The sequence below is a fragment of the Acomys minous genome (genome assembly GCF_964271855.1).
Source record: "Acomys minous genome assembly, chromosome: 19".
Taxonomy (NCBI): Eukaryota; Metazoa; Chordata; class Mammalia; order Rodentia; family Muridae; genus Acomys; species Acomys minous.
The window spans coordinates 20,597,595-20,612,538 of NC_140499.1; the positions used below are offsets into that span (position 1 = coordinate 20,597,595).

The window sequence follows — 14,944 nt, forward strand, 5'->3', positions numbered from 1 at the left end:
TAGTGATAAATGTGGACCTAATTGCATTTTTCTACATGTAGTCATCCAGTTAGACCAGCAACATTTGTTGAAGATGCTATCCTTTGTCCATTGAATAGATCTGGCTTGTCAAAAATTAAGTGATCATATGTGTATGGATTCATTTCTGGGTCTTCAATTTATTCCATTGATCCACCATCTATTGCTGTGCCAGTACCATGCTGTTTTAATTACTGTTGCTCTATAGTACAGCTTGAGATCCCGGATGGAGATTCCTCTAGAGGATCTTTTATTGTACAGCATCGTTTTAGCAATTCTGGCATATTTTGTTTTTCTATATGAACTTGCGAACTGATTTTTCAATGTCTTTAAAAATTGTGTGGGTATTTTGATTGGCAATGCGTTGAATCTGTACATTGCTTTTGCTAAGATGGCCACTTTTCCTATGTTAATTCTCCTGATCCATGAACAAGGGAGATCATTCCATTTTCTGATGTCACCTTCAATTTCTTTCTTCAGAGATTTAACTTTTTTTTTCCCCAAACAAGTCCTTCACTTGCTTGGATAGAGTTATTTCTATATATTTTATATTGCTTTGGCTAACGTGATGGGTGTAGGTTTCCTAATTGCTTCCTCTGCATGAATGTCATTGCATTAAGGAAGGCTACTGAATTTTTTTCAGGTTAATTTAGTATCCAGCTAATTTGCTGAAGGTGTTTATCAGCTGTAGGAGTTCTCTGGTGTAATTTGGGGGTGGGGGTCATTTATGTACACTATCATATCATCTGCAAATAGGGATAATTTGATTTTCTCCTTTCCCATTTTGGATCCCCTTGATCTCCTTTTGTTGTCTTATTGCTCTGGCTGACTTCAAAAACTATATTGAACAGATATGGGGAAAGTGAGCAGTCTTGTCTGGTGCCCGATTTTAGAGGAATTTCCCTGAGTATCTCTCCATTCAATTGATGTTGGCTATTGGTTTGCTGTATATAGCCTTTATCATGTTTAGGTATGTGCCTTGTATTCCCGATCTCTTTAAAACTTTAAACATGAATGGGTGTTGGATTTTGTCAAATGCTTTTTCTGCATCTAAGGAGATGATCATGTGGTTTTTTTTCTTTCAGTTTGTTTAGATGGTGCATTATTACACTGATGGATTTCCGTACATTAAACCATCCATGCATGCCTGGAATGAAGCCTACTTGGTTATGGTGAATGATATCTTTGAAATGTTCTTGTAATCGTTTTACGCGTATTTTATTGAGTATTTTTGCATCAATGCTCATAAGAGAAATTGGTCTGAAATTCTCTTTTTTTCTTGGGTCTTTGTGGGGTTTATGTATCAACATGACTGTGGCCTCATATGAATGAATTTGGTATAATATTCCATCCATTTCTATCTTTTGGAGTAGTTTGAAAAGTATGAGTATTAGCTCTTCTTTGAAGGTCTGGTAGAATTCTGCTCTGAAACCATCTGGCCCTGGTTTTTTTTTGGTTGGGAGACTATCAATAATTGCTTCTATTTCTATAGGAGAAATAGGACTATTTAATTTGTTTATCTGATCTTGATTCAATTTTGGCAAGTGGAATCGACCAAGGAAGTTGTCCATTTCCCTTATATTTTCAAATTTTGTGGCATATATGCCTTTAAAGTAGGATATTATGCTTCTTCGTATTTCTTCAGTGTTGGTTGTTATGCCGCCCTTTTTATTTCTGATTTGTTGATTTGGATAGTGTCTCTCTTCCCTTTAGTCTATCTTGTTGATTTTCTCAAAAAAACAAAACAAAACAAAACAAGACAAAACACCAGCTCCTGGTTTTGTTGATTGTTTGAATTTTTCTCTTTTTTTCTAATTCATTGATTTCAGCTCTGAGTTTGATTATTTCCAGATGTCTACTCTTGGGTATTTCTGCTTCTTCTTTTTCTAGGGCTTCCAGATGTGTCATTAAGTTGCTTATGTGGGATGTTTCCAATTTCTTTATAAAGGCACTTAGTGCTTTGAATTTTCCTCTCCCCACCACTTTCAGTGTGTCCCAGAAATTTGGATATGTTGTTCCTTCATTTTCATTGAACTTCAGGAAGTCCTTAATTTCTTTATTTTTTTCCCTGACCCAGGAATCATTAAGTAGAGAGTTTTTTATTTTCCATGTGAGTGTAGGCTTTTTGTTATTTCTGTTGTTGTTGAAATCCAGCCTTAGACCATGGTAATCTGATGGGATACAAGATATTATTTCAATCTTCTTGTATCTGTTGAGGCTTGATTTGTGACCCAGTATGTGATCAATTTTCGAGAAGGTTCCATGGGTTGCTGAGAAGAAGGTATAATCCTTTGTATTTGGGTGAAAAGTTCTGTAAATATCTGTTAGATGCATTTGATTCGTGGCATTGGTTAATGATGTCATTTCTCAGCTTAGTTTCTGTTTCAATGATCTATCCTTCAGTGAAAGTGGCGTGTTGAAGTCTCCCACTATTAATGTGTGTGGATCAATGAGTGGTTTAAGCTTTGTTAATAGTTCTTTTACAAATGTGGGTGCCCTTGTATTTGGAGTATAGATATTCAGAATAGTGCTGTCATAATTTTGGTTGAAAGTCTATTTTATTAGATATTAAAATGGCTACACCACCTTGTTTGCTTAGAATATTTTTTCAGCCTTTTACCCTGAGGTAATGTCTGTTCTTGTGGATGAGATGTGTTTCCAGAATGCAGAAAAATGTTGGCTCTTGTTTATGCATCCATTCAGTTAGTCTGTATCTTTTTATTGGAGAATTGAGACCACTGATGTTGAGAGGTATTAATGACCAGTGACTGTTAAGTACCTTAATTTTTGATGTTGGTTACAGTAGAGAGTTTATGTGGTTTTGCTTTCACAATGGTGTAGTTATCTATTTCCAGTGTAGCTTTTGTTGTACTTGTCCCTTTGGGGTGGAGTTTTTCTTTTAGTAACTTCTGTAAAGCCAGACTTTTGGATAGGTACTGTTTGAATTTGTTTTTGTCATGGAATATTTTGTTTTCCCAATCAATGGTTATTGATAGTTTCACTGGGTATAGTAGCCTGACCTGGCATCTTTGGTTTCTTACAGTTTTCAGGACCTCCATACAGGACCTTCTGGCATTTATGGTCTCTGTTGAGAAATCGGGTGTAATTCTGATAGGTTTACCATTATATGTTACTTTGCCTTTTTCTCTTGCCACTTTTAATTTTTTTTCTTTGTTCTGTATATTTTGTGTTTTTATTATTATGTGGCGGGAAGATTTTCTTTTCTGTTCTATTCTATTTGGTATTCTGTAGGCCTCTTGTATGTTTATATCCATCTCCTTCTTCAAATTATGGAAATTTACTTCTATGATTTTGTTGAAGATATTTTCTGGGCCCTGGAGTCAGACATCTTCTCTTTCCTCAATGCCTGCTATTCTCAGGTATCATCTTTTCATGGTGTCCTTGATTTCGTGCATGTTTGGTGTCACGAATTTTTCATATTTAGCATTTTCTTTGAGGGTTGTTTCGAGTTCTATGATTGTATCTTCAAGTCCCGAGATTCGTTCCTCCATTTCTTGTATTCTGTTAGAGAAGATGACCTTGATTTCTTCTCTAAGGCCTTTAGAGCCCGTTTTTCTTCTTTCTGTGTCTTTAACACTGTTTTCATTTTCATCTTCAGATTTTGAACTGTTTTATGGATTTCCTTCATCTGGTTGTTTGTATTTTCCTGAATTTTTTCCAATGCCTCTCTATAGGCCTCTTTTATGTCTTCCACCTGTTTGGCTGCATCTTCCTACATTTAATTATGCATTTTATTTGTTTCCTCCATTATCATCTTCATTACTAAGGATTTGAGGTCATTTTCTTGTATTTCGATTGTGTTTGAGTTCTCAGGGTTGCTTTCTTTAGGATAGCAGTGGTCTGGAGATGCCGAGTTGACTTGGTTTTTGTTTGTATTCTTATGCTGTCCTTTAGTCATCTTGCGATCTCTGATGTTGGGTGGTAGCTTCTGGTGTCCCTCACTGGTCGTTGGATAGTTGGTAGTGATTATAGGTCAAGTATTTTTGCCTGTGGAGATCAGGAAGTTCTTTCATGGAACGGGCAGGTGACCTGGTTTCTGTTCCAGGAGACTTTGCTCTACACCTTAAGCTCCTAGCTGGGTCAGCAGAGGTCTGCTTCTGCCTGATCATGCTCACGCTACTGAGTGGATTCAGACCAGCTGTGTTGGGGGTCGCTGTTTAATTTTCCATCCTGACCCCTAGAGAAATTGTAGGAAATAATGACAGGCAGTTTTGGATAACTTTCTCCAAAGGAACATTTTGTTAATCCATAATATAACATACAGATGTTCCTTAATTTAAGACGGTTGACAATATCATCAGAGGTTGAGAATGAGGCAAATTGAAAATGCATTTAACACACTGCCTCATTCTCAACCTCAGATGATATTGTCAACCATCAGCAACACAGAACCTCAGAGTATGTTCATGCCTGTGATTATACAGCTGGATAAGAGGATGGGCTTACCACCGCTACCCATCACCACAGGAGCGCTTCTTACCACATATTAATTCAAGGAAAGATCTGAATGTGTATCATTTTCATATCATTAAAAGGTGAATAAAAGGTTTGTCAAACCACTGTAGTATGGGTACCTTCTGTTGTACATGCTACAACCAAGACAGACATACCAAAAACATGGAGATAAACTGCATGAGCCAAGGATCCTTCAGCGCTCCTTTTAGCCATACTACCTTTCTATTACACTTCCTTATCCTCAAATCCAGGCAGCACTATTCAGATTTTTGTTTGTTTGTTTGTTTCATTTTAAGACTTTTAAAATATTTATAATGTCTTGGGATTAGTTTTTTTCCCCCATAGTACAATGCCCTGGATATTTGGGAGCACATTTTACTCTGTATCCTAGGCTGGCCTCAAACTCACAAGATTCTTTTAACTCAGGCTTCTAAGTGCTGGATTACAGGTTTAAGCCTCCATACCCAGCTAATTAACCCACCTTCTATTGTCCAACAATAGTATATATAATAGTATAAGCACATACTACACAATTAAGAGTCTTTTAAGCAAGTGCTTCTCATTTAAGTACTTTCCCACAGAAGGTGTCCATATCATGAGTACAGCTCCTGTAAACACCTGTATACAGATTAGTGTGCATGTGCATATGCATGCGTGTGTGTGTGTGTGTGTGTGTGTGTGTGTGTGTGTGTGAGAGAGAGAGAGAGAGAGAGAACCTGATTTGTCATTCATCTGCAATAGATGCTCAGGAGCACAAATGCCAAGTATAATAGTAGTTGCATGTTTTCTGTTTAAGTTACTGAATGATCTGCCAGAATGGCTATAACATTTACAAACATCCACCAAGAATGCATGGCTGCATTAGACCATGTCCATTACTACAACAAAATTTCAGAGGTTGTATACTGTCTGAAGAAAGGAGGTCTAATTAGCTTACAGTTCTTAAGGTTCAAGAGCATGATGCCAATTTCTGCTGTGCTCTATTGAGTACCTTCCTGGCTTCACTACAACATGGCTGATGGCATCATGATGAAAGCATATGCAATGGGTGGGGACCTGTGAGACACTGTGAGAAAGGAAGCCCAAGAGGGATTCAGAGGTTAGGCTTCCTGTATTGTAACAACTTTCTTGAGACCAACTAACTCACCCCCAGGGACTAGCATGAATGCTGTATGTGAGTCATGCCCCTAATGACCTAGCCACTGCCCACTTAGTTCTACTTCCTCAGAACTTTGTCACAGCAAGGACCAAACCTCTACTACATGAACCTTTGGAGAGAAAGAATCCATAATACAATATTTGTCATTGCCACTGTTCTATTTTTAACCATTGTGTGAAATATTTAGTGACACTTCATTGCGTTTTAAATCACTAAGTGATTGTGTGAGGATGAATAATAACCATATAAGATATTTACATCAAAACCACAATACATTATTATTGATGGCAGACAGCATACTTACATTAGATCTGGATTTGTAGTCTTATTATTGACAGTTTGTACTCTGAACAATACTTTGTTCTTACATTCTTGTCACTAGGGTTATAGTCTACCTGTTGTATAATGCAGCTAATTGTGACAGACTAAGCAACAAATAAGAATGGCATCTGCTGAGAATCTTCTATCTAAGAGACTAGACTAGATGACTCTATAGATAAAGACTTAAATATGAGGTAACCAAGAAAAACTGCAGCTATCTTTTGGTCACTGTGATAGCATTAAAATTTCTGCCATGGTAAAGCTGTAAGCTAATCATGTAAATATGAAAAATAAGGGAACATAGTCTAACCAATGACTAGCAAGATACTTGCAAGGTCAATGATGGTTATGCTGGTCAGGGCCAATATCTAGAAGGCAGTAAAAGCTGGCACCAAGTAAATCTGGGGTCAAGGGGCGTTCCACTATGCTGACTGGGTAGACAGCACATGAACAGTATATGATCATCTCATATGTTGAACCAATGGCACATGCAGAAGGGAGCCTCCATTTGCTTGGCCTTGAGAGAGAGCAGAAAACTAAGCAATCTCATAACAGTTATCTTGGTGTGTGTTCAGTTTCTGCTGACGCTCTATAAAATTCTCTAGACAAGAAAAGTTAATGGCTTTCTCTCTTCTCTCACTCCTTTCCACCTACACGGGGTATTTTTGCTCTCTCTTTATTTTTAACCTGTGTGTCTTCTTTTACGCCACACTGACTCCCTCATAAACAGCAATTAGTTGCTTTTTGTCTTGTGTTGGAGAATTTATTTCCTTAAAAGTAATTATTGTCAATACTACTAATGCAATATTGCTGTTTTCTGTTTAAGTTCCTTTGTTTCCATGCTCTTTTGCTTTCTGTCATTGTGATTGATTTCTATAAATAGTATGTCTGTATTCTTCTAGCTATCATTTGTATATGTATTAAGTGCTTTTGCTTTGTACTGAGCATGTGGTATACATAAAACATCTGAAACTTGTAACAGAGGAAGCTGACTGTAATCCAACTTTTGTAATAAAGTACAGAAGCTTTAAAGTTATTCTCTCCCATACATTTACATTTCAAGTTTTCATGCTTGAATTCCATTCATGTATTGTTTTTGTGTATATTCTTTATAAAGTAACTGAAGTTAAAGTTACTTTTAGCATTTCTGCCTTCCAAGTTCTACATAAGAATTAAAAGTGACTTAATTATCATAATGGCAATAATAGAATATTCTTCTATGTAAGTTTTACTATCATAGTTCAATATGGTAACAATCAGTACTATTTTATGTCTGCTTCCTGAGCTGTCTTTATTTCATTTGTTACAGTTTGAGGGTTATAAAGTTTCCCAGCTATTCTTTATCTCTCTTTGACTTCTAATGGACAGTTTTGACAGGTGAGGCTTTTTGGTTGACAGTTCTGTACTTGAAATAAACCATCCCACTCTCATTTGGCTTGTAAGGAACTCACTGATAATCTTGTGGAGTTTAGCTTGTATATAGTGAGTTATTTTCAGTGCTGCTGTATTCAAAATTCTCTACACACAAAATTCTCTGAAAACTAGATTACAACATGTCTTGAATAAATCATTTTGGGGTTGAACCTATTTTGGAAACCTATGATCTTAGATGTCGAGATTTCTTCCAAGAATTTTAAATTTTTGTTTAAGTTAAGTTTTGCAATTTTTTTATCCTCCTCCTGAGATTCTTAGAAATTTTCATATTATTTTTCTTGACTGTATTCTATAAATATTTTTTTTACTCTTTTCTTTTTATTCTTCTGAAAAGATAATTTCAGGTCTTTTCAAGTCTTCCGATTAATTCTTAGGTTTCAAATCTGATGTTGAGGATCTACTGCATTTAAAATCTTATGCATTATAGTTTTTACCTCTAAAACTTTGAGTTTGTCTTTTTATATTGCTACTTTTTGTTGCACAGATTCTTTTTCTAAAATTACAGAGGTGCCTATCTGTGTGTTCCTACTGCTCACTGAGACCCTTTACTACACTCTTACCCAAAGGAGGAATCATAGGCAGTTTTGAGGGAAAGCTCATGTGATAGGGTCAAACAGTTTTTATCATCATAGATGACTCTAATCTCCAGTTTCATTTCAATTAATTTGTTTTTACTTTGTCTTACAATGTGCAGTAATTTCTCTATTGGTTTCTTGGACTCTTTAAAAGAGGACTTAATATTGTCTGTGGATTGTTATAAAAACCTATGTACTATAGAGAGATGATGGTATAAAATTCCTATTCTATTGTTTTGCTCACTACCTACTAGATAGATTTCTTTTAACTCCAGAGCTTCCAAAATTTGTGTACTAAATGGTGACAAATGTCCAAATGGAGGAGGGGTGATCTTAGAGAGTCAGTAAAGTAAAAGAACACTAAGTTTCACATTGTTGTAGGAGACCCGAAGGCATGCAGCATTCTATGGCTTTCACACAGCAAACACAGTGTGGGTGGAGAAAGCTGAAACAGAAGTTAAGTGTTGAATGTGAATTCAAGGCTCTCAGTACTTCTAGTACTGCAAGCAAGAGGCAGTAGCAAGGCAGCTCCAGAGGCCAAGCAATCTAAGATCCATGAATTTAGTAATCTACAGGCAACAGGACTCGCTCCTTGCTATGGGGGCTATAATCCACCATGTTGTCCACAGCCTGAGTCCTGTGCTCCTTAAATTTTTTTAGCACATCTATGTCGGCCTGCTCCTCCTGCCCCAGGCCCAGCTACCTCTCCTGCCCATCTCCTACCAGGCCCCATGTCCACAAGCTTCACAACTCACAACTGCTCCTTATTTCACATCTCTAGAAAGCTCAATGCTCTTTGGCATGAAAAGCAATACAACTGCTCTCGTCTCCAATGCTAACCTACCACACAGGAGAAGCCACTGTCATGCCAAATCTCAGACCAGATTTATGGACTACCAGAATGTCATTAGGACTTCCTGGCATACCCTTTGCATGTAGCCCCAGTCCTTCTATCCCCACCACTCCACTTCTGGCTCCAGGTCGGATCCATAGACTGTGTCCTATTTTTCTTCATGCTTTTTGGGTGTTTCAAGGATTAAGAATCCCTGGAGGATGAGTTACACATGTGCTAAGAGCTCAGCACCTGTTTTGTGCTACCACATCACCTCTTCTCTTACCACTGTGAAGCATACAGCGGAAAGACATAAGGCAATGGAAATCTGGAAGATATGGAAGACTACACAAGAGTTAGAGACAGGAACAATATTTTGCCACGAAGCATAAGAATAGGAATCAAGATTTATTATATGAGTATAAAAACAGCATGTAGAAAAGAACCTATACCTGCTAAGAACTACAGGAGCTACATTTGTGTAACAGTAAGGAAAAATGTGTTCCTGATTGGTTTGCTCCGCTGAGGTTTCCAATAACTATAATGCCAATGCATAATACACAAACATCTGATGGTGCTCTTGATTCTATTCCTGTGTTTCCAGTAAAAATACTTTCATAGTTTCTATCAGATGTGTTCAATATCATGTCTAAAGTTTTTATTTTGTTGCTATAACTGCTTAATCAAGCATTCAGACCTATAAGACATTACCAGATATGTATACCTTGTTGATAAACTCTAAAATTAAAGTTAAAAAAATCAGAAAATAAACATTAAAAACCAATGCATATATTAGTATTACTTGGGTTAGTTTATGTTTTGGTTGTTGTTTTTGGTTTTTTAATTGGGGAGATAGGAGTCAAACTCAGGGCCTTACACATGAAGGAGACTTAAACAATATTCCCAGGGTTTGTCATAATGCCATAACTTGAAAGAACTGAAATAGCTATATAGCTAGTGACATCTTCAGAAATCACTTCAGCATATTTCAAAACTTGAATGAATTCCTATTTCAGATAACATATATAACATTAGCTCCAAAGCTAGAGAAAAAAATTAAAGCAACTTCTATAGACAGCTTACTTTCACTGAGCAACACCAAATTTTCCCTTACAAGAATCAAAGCTATAAACAAAATTTCAAAGGTTATGTGAATAATTCTAAGTAGAATTTACATTGAGTATTCACATTGATGTTTCAATAATTCATATGGATATAGATACACTTATAATCAAATTTCACTACAGCTGTTATACTTAATTATTCCACATACCTGCATAGTTGGGTCTTTGAAAATATGTTCAACCTGATATGGCCTAAGAATATCATTTAGTTTGTCATCTGAAACAAAGAAAAAAAAAAACAATTTGAGTAATAGTTTATTTTGTAAAACTAGAAAAATAACAATTACTATTTGACATATCCAATGAAAGGTTTGTAGTCACTAAGACTACTTCTCATAACATGAATCATCAATTTCAGCACATCATTTCAGGGTACAAATTAGGTCTTTTTATATTCATAAGGTAAATAATGACACCCAAAATGGAACACAGGATAGCTACAAAGAACTAGTCTTTCTTATTTCCTAAGTTTGAATTATCAGTCTTTTCTGGCACAAGTGGAGAAATACACAATCTCCACTGTCTTTCCAAACTCTGCCAAGACAGGGAAAGCAAGTCCTCAACAGTTCCTGCCTCACAAATGTCTGTCAGATTTTTGGGCCAGATAGCTAAAGAAGATGCTCCAACATAATAGAGAGTTTTGGGTGACTATCCAGGTAGAAAACTGACTCTGTCATCTTCTCATTTGGAAAGCTATTAACCTGCACTCCTGGCATACTCAGGTAATCAAGCTCATTCCTTATCAAGTCTCTGATGGAGTTGAAGACGAGGTAGCTTAGTTTTACAATGAAACTTAGTTGTTTAGGGGTTAAGATGTTTTTAGGTAGGTGATCTAAGTTGATAATGACAAGATGTGATGGGGATTGGTTAACATACAGAATTTTAGATGCACCAAGATAGGAAAGATGTTTTCGTCAAGGTTGTCAAATACAAATAGCCAAAACAATAAGAATGTAACATTTATATAATTCCTGATTATGTCATGATTCTTCTTGCTATAGGTAGTTTTTTGTACATATATGGAATAATATAAATGTATATGTAAAAAATAAAAAATAAAGAATATCCATGCTAACCACAACTTAAAAAAAAAAAGAATTGGGAAGATACACACCAAATTTTTCCTTCCTTCCTTCCTGCCTTCCTTCCTTCCGTTTTGAAAACGAAGCTTCATTCAGGCTGACCTAGAACTCATATGTAACCCAGGCTGGCCTGACTCAATGGAATCTTCCTGTTTGTGCTTTCTGGTGCTAAAATTATAGACACGAGCCACCACCACCACACCCAGCAGTAAACAAATTCTTTAGAGTTCTTAAAGTCAGCTGAAAAGATTATCCATTCTATATAGAGGAGAAATTGTAGCTCACAGAATCCAATTTCAACATGACACTATGAAGATGGCCCAGAATAAAGCAAAGAGTTCTCATTAGCATGCCATATCTGTATTCACATCAGAAAAGAAACAAGGAAAGCAAGATGGCTTGGCAGATAAAGATACCTGTCATACCAAGGACAGGAGTTCATTCTCTAGAACTAACACTAACAAGGGCAGAACCATACCCTCATGTTGTACTCTGGCTTCTGCATGCATTCCAATGTATGCAGGCAAACACACACAACTGAAAATTTGTAAGAGACTTTAGAGAAATGGCTCAGCATTTACAGCACTAACTACCTGTTCTTTGAAAGGATCCAAGTTCGATTCCCAGCACTTACATGGTAGCTCACAGCTCACATGTAATACCAGTTTCAGGGAATCCCACACTCTTTTGGTCTCCACCAGCATGTGATGCATAGACATTCATGCAGGCAACACACCCATAACTTTTTGCAATAGATTCGTTTCTTCAAGCATTTTTTTCTAATTCAGATTGAGCATACCTAATTTGAAAGTCCAAATTCCAAAGCACTCTAAAATATGAAACATTTTTTAATTAAAGAAAAATTTAAAAATAAAGAAATTTAAAAAAACATACACAAGGCATTACCCAACAAATACACAATCTTTCAAGATTTACAGGCAACAGAGCAAAGCTCAACAATTGTCAAAGGAATGAAGAAAACAAAATAAAACCCTCCATTTAATCTGAATAAGAATACTTATTAGAATCTACAACCAAAACAGAAAAAAGAAAGAAGGCAATAGGAAGAGCCTTTACACAGATGAACTTTAAAAAGAAAAACACAACAAACAAGTAAGCATTTTGAACTGAACAATAGCTTAAATGTGATACAATAGTAGAAAAATTCTTATAGCTTTAATTTAGAATTAAATTGAATAGACTTTGTCTCTCAGATTTAGGAATTCTTCATACATTTTACATATTATATAGACTTTATCTGTTGAATATTGTTGACCTAAGTCTGGAAATACCAGATCCAAATCGCCACAAAAATGTCTTATAAAGTCAGGACTCAAAAGGTTTCATATTTTAGAGCACTTTGGAATTTGCACTTTCAAATTAGGTATGCTCAATTTGAATTAGGAGAAAATGCTTGAGGAAATGAATCTATTGCAAAAAGTTAGAAGAAAAAAAAAACCACCACCACCAAAATAAACTCAAAAAAGTCACATGAAGGAAATAATAGAAATGAACCTAGAAGATAAACTCACAACCAAGAAATTAAAAATAATGTCATATTTTATTCTTAACAGACATTTGATGAAACTCAGTATGTATTTATGATAAATATGACTTGAATGGTCTTTTTTCATAAAATGGATTCTTATGAAAATCAAAGCAAAACAATAACAAAATACACTGTAAGATCATAGCTAAGGGAAAAATGTTGAAAACCTTTTCCTTAGTGTTAACACATTTCTTCAACACGCTAGTGGAAGTCCAAGTTAATGTGACACTGTTAAATAAATGAGAGTTGTAAAGGTTCAAAGAAAGAACAAACTCAGATACATACATGGTAGCTACTTCAAAGAGCACAAACTCTTAAAATCAGGAAATAAATTTAATAGCTATTAGTTATAAGGCCAAAATGCAAAAATTAATCACATTTGTATATACTGACAACATAAGTTTTCAAATAAGAAATGATAATCATTTTTAGTATCATCAAAATAAATCTCACAAAATGAGTATAAAATTCCTATACAAAAATATTTTTGGAGCTGGACATGGTATCGCATGTCTTTAATCCCAGCACTCAGGAGGCAGAAGCAGATGGATCACTGTGAGTTCCAAACCAGCCTGATCTACAAAGGGAGTCCGGGACAGCCAAGGCTACATAGAGAAATCCTGTCTCGAAAAACAAAACAAAATTTGTATTTGATAACCAGTAGAAATGAAAGACCTAAAGAAATAAAAACAGAACACAGTATAAAGAAGTCTGTCTCCTAAAGTCAGTTTTCCTCATAATGGTCTACATATCTAATGAAATTCCAATCTATATACAATGATCTCTATATAAATGATTAGTTATAGAAATTGAATAATTGCTTCTGACAGGATATGGAAAGAGATCTAAGACAATTTTACAAATAGAAGAACAAGAGGATCAAGCTAGCTCTATCAGATAACAGCATTCATTATAAAATTATAATTTACATAGCACTATAGTAATAAAAGAAAATGTTAGTGCTCCATCCTTGTGACTAAATTCCCAGAAAAATAACTTGAAGGAGAAAAGTTTACTTTGACACATGGTTGCTTAGCTCAATCATTTAAGGCCTGCGGTAAAACAGAATATCATATATCCTAGCAGGGATTGTCCTGCAACAGAGCTGATTAATGGTAATCAAGAAGCAGAAAGAGCCAGGGGACAGGAAGAAAATATAACCTCCCCATGGAAATTCACAGGCATCTATTTCCTTCCATCAGACCCTATATCCTAGAGTTTCCACAGCCTCTCAAAAACATCATCAAACAAAACTAAGCTTTTATTATATGGCCTTTGGGAAATATTTAAGAATCAAATAGAGTCCCTTTTTCGATCATCGCTGGATCACAGCTGTCAATGAAGTTCAATCCCTTCGTGACTTCTGACTAAATCAAGAACTGCAAACCAGCACCTTCCAACATTAGGAGAGCTGAGACATGCCCATTTGAAAGGATGATGAAGTTCAGATTGTCCAAGGACATCAAGAAAGCCAGCAGATGGGCGAAGTGGTCCAGGTGTACAGGAAGAAATGTGCTAATATACATTGAATGAGTGCAGTGAAAAAAGGCTAATAGGACAACTGTCCGTGTGGTTATCTATCCCAGCAAGGTGGTTATCACCAGGTTTAAGCTGGACAAAGACCTCAAGAAGATCCTGGGAAGAAAAGCCAATAAAAAACAAAACAAAACAAACAAACAAAAAACAAAAAAAGAGTCAAATTGGAGTCCAGAGAGATGGCTTAATGGTTAAGAGCACTGGCTGCTTTTCCAGAGGTCCTAAGTTCAATTCCCAGCAATGACATGGTGTCTCCGAACCATCTGTAATGGGATCTGATTCCCCCTTCTAATGTGCATATAGAAAGAGCACTCATATACATAAAAAATGAATTTATTTTAAAAAATGAGTCAAACCATATCAAATCCTAAGCAAAAACTCCAATTAAAAGGTAATTAGAATTTAGAAATATGATACACACTTATACATACATGTTAATAAGTTATAATCAAAGGGGTACTCTAGAACTGGGGCTGGGGTAGATGGAGAAGGTAATCTTTTTATTTGTGGATCTAGGTCAAGCTCATTCATAAATCAAGATCATTTCCAAAATAATCAATTCCAAAAATCAATTCCAAGTGCACTGTAGACATAAATATAAAATAATAAATTTGTATAGAGAATCAAGAAACACTTCTATAACCTTAGGAAAAAGTACGATTTTTAAAATTAAAGCACAAAAAGATATAAACATTTGTGATGGTCTTCTGAAAGAAATCTCCATTCCTGATCTCAAGCTGTACTATATAGCAATAGTAATCAAAACAGCAAGGTACTGGCACAGCAATAGGCTGGTTAACCAATGGAATTGAATCGAAGACCCAGAAATAAATCCACA

At 35.7% G+C, this 14,944-nt stretch overlaps 1 protein-coding gene across 3 annotated transcripts in view; it reads right to left on the reverse strand.

The window, feature by feature from the left end:
* The window catches only part of SCLT1 (sodium channel and clathrin linker 1), a 140,782-nt gene that overhangs the window by 120,838 nt on the left and 5,000 nt on the right, over nt 1-14,944 (reverse strand). For all 3 annotated transcript variants that reach the window (XR_014776753.1, XR_014776754.1, XM_084768866.1), the window contains exon 2: nt 10,089-10,156. Coding sequence is in view for 1 of the 3 variants with exons in the window: in XM_084768866.1 (XP_084624992.1) it covers nt 10,089-10,156 (68 nt within the window). In the remaining 2 variants the exon portion in view is untranslated. The remainder of the gene's footprint in view (nt 1-10,088; nt 10,157-14,944) is intronic.